The sequence below is a fragment of the Myotis brandtii genome, unplaced genomic scaffold, assembly GCF_000412655.1.
Source record: "Myotis brandtii unplaced genomic scaffold, ASM41265v1 scaffold646, whole genome shotgun sequence".
Lineage (NCBI taxonomy): Eukaryota > Metazoa > Chordata > Mammalia > Chiroptera > Vespertilionidae > Myotis > Myotis brandtii.
The window spans coordinates 118622-126407 of NW_005370495.1; the positions used below are offsets into that span (position 1 = coordinate 118622).

At 52.8% G+C, this 7786-nt stretch overlaps 1 protein-coding gene across 1 annotated transcript in view; it reads left to right on the plus strand.

Annotated features, from left to right (window-relative positions):
• DLGAP2 (discs, large (Drosophila) homolog-associated protein 2) overlaps nucleotides 1-7786 on the plus strand; it is a 73074-nt gene that overhangs the window by 61385 nt on the left and 3903 nt on the right. The window contains exon 11 of the mRNA XM_014528687.1: nucleotides 3179-3480. Within this exon, the coding sequence (XP_014384173.1) occupies nucleotides 3179-3480 (302 nt within the window). The remainder of the gene's footprint in view (nucleotides 1-3178; nucleotides 3481-7786) is intronic.

Sequence of the window (7786 nt, forward strand, 5' to 3'; positions counted from 1 at the left end):
TGTGCCTGCAAAGGCGGGTACACTACTGAGCAAACGTCACTACACAAGGGTGGGGGACTTTGGTGTTAATCATGTTAAACTGAGTGGGTAAAGGACATAAAGTGACCGCCCCCAAATGGAAGGTTTCCTGGTATAAAAGGATTTGTGCCAAAGCTGCAGTCATGTTGTTAATCCCCATATGAGGATATTTTTCCCCATTGCTTTTCAGGGGGAGAGAGAGAGAGAGATCGAAGCGAGCGAGGCTGGTTGCCTCCTGCACTCACCCTGACCAAAGGCGGGGAGCAAACCCACAACCCACGTATGTGCCCTTGACCAGGAATCGAACCCGCGACCCTTGGGTGCTTGGGCTGATGCTGTAACCAAGGAGCCACGCCGTTCAGAGCAAAGCCATAGATCTTATCTGAGGTCCATGAAGAGAGAACCCCGCCCCCAGGAACTCCATGGGGGGTCTCGCCAAAGGGGTTGGAAGTTCTCTTGCTCCAAAACAACTCTGCCCCAAGGAGTCAATGACCTAAGTGACCACAGACTCCAGAGCTGAGGGGGCTGCAGTGCTGTGGTCACCAAGGGGCTCACTGGTCACACTCACAGGGAGCTGAGGTTTCTCCCATCTTGTGGAGCAGCATGACCTCTGGGTGAGGGCGGGGCCAGCTCTGCATGGGGGCGGGGCCATCTCTGTGTGGGGCGGGGCCAGCTCTGTGTGGGCGGGGCCATTTTGTGTGGGGATAGGGCAGCTCTGCATGGGGGCGTGACCAGCTCTGGGGGACAGGGCAGCTATGTGTGAGGGCGGGCCCGCTCTCGCAGGCTGTGCCTTGGCCATCGGGAGAGTGGAGGACAGGCAGCTGAATGCGTGGGCCGCGTGCTAAGTGTGGGGTGCGAGCAGGGCTGGGGCCCCGTCGGGACCGTAGGTTGTCACGTGGACAGGAAGTTTGCCCAATGGAGCAGGGACATGGATCCGGGCTGGTCAGTGCCGCGTACACAGTGGCCACTGCAGCCTGGGGGTCAGCGCCGCCTCCTGACTCCTGGCGGGGACACACCTCTTCCCAGGGGCCGTGGGGCGGCCAGAGCACGAACACCTGGTGCGCGTCCGCTCCAGGTCTCGGAGGAGATGCGGGAGGCAGGGCCCCCACACCTGCTCTGTGGTGTCCGGCACCCAGGAGCCCAGAGCAGACGAGTCATAAGTATCCAAACGCTCCCGTCACACTGTCTGCAGAGTCCACAAAACCCACTTCAGATCGGAGAGGAAAGGGTGGTGTGAATGTTGTCCCGAAACCTCAGGGCGCATCTTTTTATTTTTATTTTTTTAATCCTCCCTGAGGCTATTTTTCCAGGGAGTTTTAGGGAGAGTGGAAGAGAGAGGGAAAGACAGAGAGAGACATGGATGTGAGAGAAACACATCGATGGGTTGCCTCCTGCACACGCCCGACCAGGGCCCTGGCCAGAGAGGAGCCTGCAACTGAGGTACATGCCCTTGACCGGAATCGAACCCGGGACCCTTCAGTCCACAGGCGACGCTCTATCCACTGAGCCAAGCCGGTTATGGCTTCAGGGCGCATTTAGACAGAAGCGGGGATGGTGGGAGCCGAGTGAGAAGTAAACTGAAGGAGCCACTATGGCAGCCACTTCTGCACACGCCCAGGCCAGGCGGGACCGGGTCCACAGCTCGGAAGGGAACCGTCTCGGCGTTGCCGACAACATCGGGGAAACATTGGGGGAAGAATCAATAGAACTTTCACTGCAAATTCTCGGCGATGACAGAGCCAGGGACACCGGTTCAGAGAGTCATTCCCACCATGCGCTGTCCGGCCTGGCCACCCTCCTGGAGGCCACCACCTCCCCGGCAGCCTCGGCCGCTCCCCATGACCACTGCACCCACTGACGCAGCTCCCACGCCGCCCACCGCAGTGTGGAGCTGGCAATGATGCTGGGAAGCGCTGTGCGGGGACCCCTCCGTGCTGTGCGGGGACCCCTCCGTGCTGTGCGGGGACCCCTCTGCAGAGTTGCCTTTAAGGAGGAGGGACTGCTAGGGGTGGAACCGTCCACTTGTATAAAACTGACCGCCTTTCTAGCTGCCGCTGAGGAAGCGGACTCGATAGGGAGTGCGTTGACGTGCGGCTTCTCTCTGTTCCTTCAGCAACAACTGGATTAAAGCAAGTCGCTCCCAATGTTTTCATCAGCCGGGCAGGCGACAGGGGTTTGCAGGGGGAAGTCAGTCCAAAGCTAGTCCCTGCCTGGCCTGGGAGACCGGAGCTGGGGGGCTGTTCCGTCAGGGGTTAAGGGCACAGGCCCGGGTTGCAGGCAGCAGCCCCTCCTGGGATCCCTGCAGCCTCCCTCCTGCCTGCACCAGAATCCTGACCGACCGACCGAGCACCTCCCCACCCCCCATCCGTGCCGGGCTCTGCTTTCTGCCCTACCCACGCCCACGGCTGCCCGGGCACCCACAGTCCCGCAGACCGCACAGGGAGGTGGGCAGGTCTGTGCCCCGTTCCTGGTGAGGGCGTTGGTGAGCGCTGCAGGGTAGCGTGTTGCGGTAACTGGTGACACGCTGGCCCCCAAAGTGTGTCTGCTGTGGGGGGGCTGCACCGTGGGGACAGCCGAGAGCCAGCGTGGTCTCCATGTCACGATCCCCTGCGTGACCTTCCTCGTGGCTCCGTCCCCACAGACGAGCTGGCCCTCACAGCCCGGCTCTGACGACTGGCCCGTCGCTCATGGAGGTGGTTTAGTCACATCAGGGGGATAACGGTACCCACGTGGCTCCCTCACGGTTAGCGTCCTCACAGCGAGCTCACGGCGGGGAGGCGGGAGGAAGAATGCTCCTGTCCTGTGCGCGCCCGGCCTCTTCCGGCTCCGAGTATCGCCTCCGGGCCCGGGGTAAGGAAGGCTTCCTGCGCACACTCCACTTTCATATACGTATTGATGTCGTATCACATAGTTATTGATTCCAGAGAGGAAGGGAGAGAGAGAGAGAGAAGCATCCATAGTGAGAGAGAGTCATGGACCGGCTGCCTCCTGCACGCCCCACACTGGGGGTCCAGCCCACAACCCGGGCCTGTGCCCTTGACCGGGAATCGAACCCGGGACCCTTCAGTCCCCAGTTCAATGCGCTACCCACTGAGCCACCGGCCAGGCTGCACCACCTCCGTAAACCAAACTCCTCCCAAGGCTGACGACGGCATCTGAGCGGCTGACACGGGGCCGCCTGAGTTTCCCTCCCGCGTGGGGAGTGAGCAGCATTCAGCCGGCAGGCGGCTTCCGAGCGCTCAACTCAGAGTTTTGAGCCCCGTGACGGAGGGGCGCTGCTTCTCCTCCTTAGAACCGGCGCCCGGGGTACCGCTCGTGCTCTGTGTCCTGGTCGCGGCTTCTCAGCGCTGTCTGTGTTTGTGCCCCGCAGTCCTCGGCAAGATCCGGAGCGCCGTCGGCAGCGCCCAGCTCCTCATGTCCCAGAAGTTCCAGCAGTTTTACTGGCTCTGCCAACAGAACCTGGTGAGTAGACGTGGCCGCCCCACCGGGCACGGGCTGCGTGCTCCTTCTTCCCCGCTCCCTGGGTCTGGCTTGTTAAAGACGCCGTTACTGCGCAGGCTGAGTGCAGAGAGGGCCCTGCCCGGCTTTGGAGGGTTCAGATGGGCACCCCAGGCCCAGAGGCTGGGAGAGTGGGTGTGGGTGGGCGGGGGCGGGGCCTGCAGGAGACAGGTGCGCCTGGCGCGGTGTGAGGTGGGGCCTTTGCCCCTGGCTGTCCCCCGGGCCCTGGGGAAGGAGAGGAGGCCTGGACTGCTACGGAGAATCTCACAGGCACAGACAAGGATAGGAGGTGGCTTCAATGAAAACACACAAACAACCACATTTAAAGAGACTAAGAAGAGATTTTAAAAATAATTTGGGCTTTATATTTTACTAGAGGCCTGGTGCACGAAATTCGTGCAAGAGCAGGCCTTCCTTCCCCCAGCTGCCGGCACCGGCTTCCCTCTAGCACCCGGGACCCAGGCTTCCCTCCAAGCCCCGGCTTCGTCCAAAAGGTCGTCTGGAAGGACATCCGGTCTAATTAGCATATTACACTTTTATTATTATAGACTAGAGGCCCGGTGCACAAAAATTTGTGCACTCTGGGGGGAGACCCCGGCTTCGTCCGGAAAGTCGTCCGGAAGGTCGTCTGGAAGGACATCCGGTCTAATTAGCATATTACGCTTTTATTATTATAGATGGTCAGGAGTGAAATGAATATAGCATTGAACTAGATAATTAATACGGTTGGCACTAAACTTGGTTCTGATCTTCCTGAAAATGAGAAGGAAAGAAAAGCCATATATTTATATACAGTGTTCCCCAAAACTGTATACACACACTGAATAATTGTACAGGCAGTGTTCATTAAAATACATTTCAGCGTGGCCAGTGTGGCGCAGTGGTTGGGTGTCGACCTATGAACCAGGAGGTCACGGTTTGATTCCAGTCAGGGCACATGCCCAGGTTTCAGGCTTGATCCCCAGTAGGGGGTGTGCAGGAGGCAGCCGATCCATGATTCTCTCTCATCATTGATGTTTCTATCTCTCTCTCCCTCCCTCTCCCTTCCTCTCTGAGATCAATACAAATGTATTTTTAAAAAATAAAATCATATACGTTTCATTTTCAAAATTGAGCTATCAGCTGTTAAAGTGTGTATACATCTTTGGGGACACCCTGTACATGCATATTAACATATATGTTTATGTATACTTAGTTTTATACATATTTATATATGCCTACTTTCATGTAAATATTTCTATTTCTAAACATGATATATGTACACATATAAATACTTACACGTCCGTGTATAAGGGCATGCGTGTGTGTCTGGGCACCTGTGCACATTTCTTATCCGACTAAAGAAGTATTCGCTGAGTATATCCGGAGGAATAGCTAACTGGAATTCACATTAGTGTGTGGCCATCTCATTATTTTTAAAAAATAAAATAATATACGTTTCATTTTCAAAATTGAGCTGTCAGCTGTTAAAGTGTGTATACATCTTTGGGGACACCCTGTACATGCATATTAACATATATGTTTATGTATACTTAGGTATATACATATTTATATATGCCTACTTTCATGTAACTATTTCTAAACATGTTATACGTACACATATAAATACTTACACGTCCGTGTATAAGGGCATGCGTGTGTGTCTGGGCACCTGTGCACATTTCTTACCCGACTAAAGAAGTATTCGCTGAGTATATCCGGAGGAATAGCTAACTGGAATTCACATTAGTGTGTGGCCATCTCATGATCCAGACTCGGATTTCTTTCAGACCAGACATTCCCATTAACATGCAAATCGCTCTCGGAGGCCTCCTGCCGCTGGGGAGGGGGCTGTGCTGGTGAAAAAGTGAAAGGGGTAAAGGAAGATATTGGGAGAATGTGTATTCTTGACTGTCAGTGACTAAGGATAGAGGAGTAAGTGAGAGAGAGGAGTAGCAGGAGAGAAAATGAACAGGAAATAGTAAATAAAGGAGGTGGTAAGGGGAAAGGAAAGAAAAAAGATAGAGAAATAGATGAAAAGGGATATTAAGTAGATGAGATGAGAGGAGAGGAGAGGATGGAAGAAGAAAATAAGTGAAAACAAGAAGTGAACAAGGCAGAAGAGGGAGGAGTATGAGTGTAAGTAAGGTCATCCTTCCAAGAATCAACAAACTACAGCCAGTGAGCCAAATCCAACCTACTCACTTCTTTGTAAATAAAGTTTTATTGGAATACGACCAGGCCCCTTGATGTATATGTGGTCTATGACTGTTTTCCTGCTACAATGCCAGAGTTGACTAATTGTGATGGAGATAGTTGATTGTATGTGATCCCAAACTTAAAATATTTACTTTCTGGCTCTTATGAAAAAGTTTGCAGTAAACCCAGTTGTTCTCAAACTTTAGCATGCAACAGAATTGCCTGGAGGGCTTATTAAAGATTGCTGTACCCCACCCCCCAGAGTTAAACATATCTGGAGTTGGATCTCAAATTTTCTTATCTAATAAGTTCCCAGGTGATGCTGATGCTGTTGTCAGGGACCACACTTTGAGAACCACTGCTCTAATCTTCACATTATATCGCACTAAGATTGCTCTAAATAAGGGCTTCTGTGCAGAAAGGGAAAGGAATATCAAAGGTGTTCTCTCTGTTAGGTAAACATAGATACATTGCTTGATATCACAGTTGTTTACAAAATATCTATTTAAAAAAATCTTTAGAAATGGATCTTTTTGTAAAGCTGGTTTCATTCTTAATGAAAAGTAAATTTGATTTAGGTAAAACCTTAGGTGATTTAAAGTCTGTTCCTAAAACTGTTTTGTAGTCTGGTTTGATTCCTCTCCCTGAAGTAGCATTGGATTCTGTTAATGCCATTGCTTGTCTGTGTCACTAATGTCAACTGCATCCAGTTTATGTGGGGAACCTCTCCTCACGGATAGGGGGCTCCATAGACAACCTCACTGCCTCTACCTGGAGCCCCTAAGAAACTAAGCCATAAGATGATGGAATTTTGCTTCCCACCTACCCCACCTCTCTTAGATTATGCTGGAGTCTTCTGACTCTAATTTCCCATGAAATTGCAAATTCTTCAATAGCTTTTCTCCTAGAGATGGGCATGAATGTTGTCCTAGGTGTGAGACCTTTGGAAATCATGATTCCAAAAACTTAATCCAGCCTAAACACTCCATCTCAAGACCCTGAACAAAAATTTCCCCTGCAAGTAGAGCCATGGGTTGCACGGTTGTGATCTTTCTCTATTTGTATCCTTAAATCCGGGCTCTGGCTATGAATGTGGGCAACCAATTATTAGCCTTAACTTTGCATGATTCACACTTGATATATGGAAGTTTTGTAAAGGATAGAGAAATGTTTCTCTTTTCTCTGCATCCTAGCATTAAAAATATAGAGAGAAACATAATTTGGGAACTTGAAAGTTCCAGAGACACCTTCAGAATAGGAGTTCAACTTAGAATTAGCAGCTCTTTAAAATGTGTGAAGGGCCCGGCTGGCATGGCTCAGTGGTTGAGTATCGACCTATGAACCAGGAAGTCATGGTTCAATTCCTGGTCAGGCTACATGCCCAGGTTGCGTGCTCAGTCCCTAGTGTGGAGTGTGCAGGAGGCATCCAATCAATAATTCTCTCTCATCATTGATGCTTCTATCTCTCTCCCTTTCTCTCTAAAAAAAAAAAAAGAAGTGATCACTTTGACATGGGTATAGACCGAATGTCCCCAAACCATCACGTCGGAATCCTACCCCAGTGCGATGGTGTTGTGAGGCGGGGCTTTGGGGGTCATCGGGTCGTGTCTTCATTAAATGGGTCCCAGAGCTCGCTCCCCTCCCCCATGCGAGGCCGGGAGGACGGGGAGCACCGTGTGTGAACCGGAAAGAGACCCGGCACCGCCAGCACCTTCCCCTCGGGCTCGGCCTCCACAGAGAATCCCCGTCTGTCGTCCGTGAGCCGGTCCTGCTGCTTCTGTCCAGCCGCCCACACAGACCAGGACCCGGGTGAAAGGCAGCTTAAACCAAACCAAACTGCAGGCCCTGCTGTGCTGCCCGCGGTGACGGCCAAGGAGGCTGAAGGCCACGTTGAAGCCGGTTCCGACGAGTATTTACCCACAGAACGTCCCGGCTGTTTAACGAGAGGGGCCCTCGCCGAATCGGAACCACGTGCGAATCGCTCGAACCCTTCACCAGGGGCTGCAGCCGGAGGCAGCTGTGGCAGGGCCAGGGGCCAGGGTACGGGTGGGAGTGGCCAGGCGGCCAGCCCTCTGGGAGGGAAGGGCCCGGC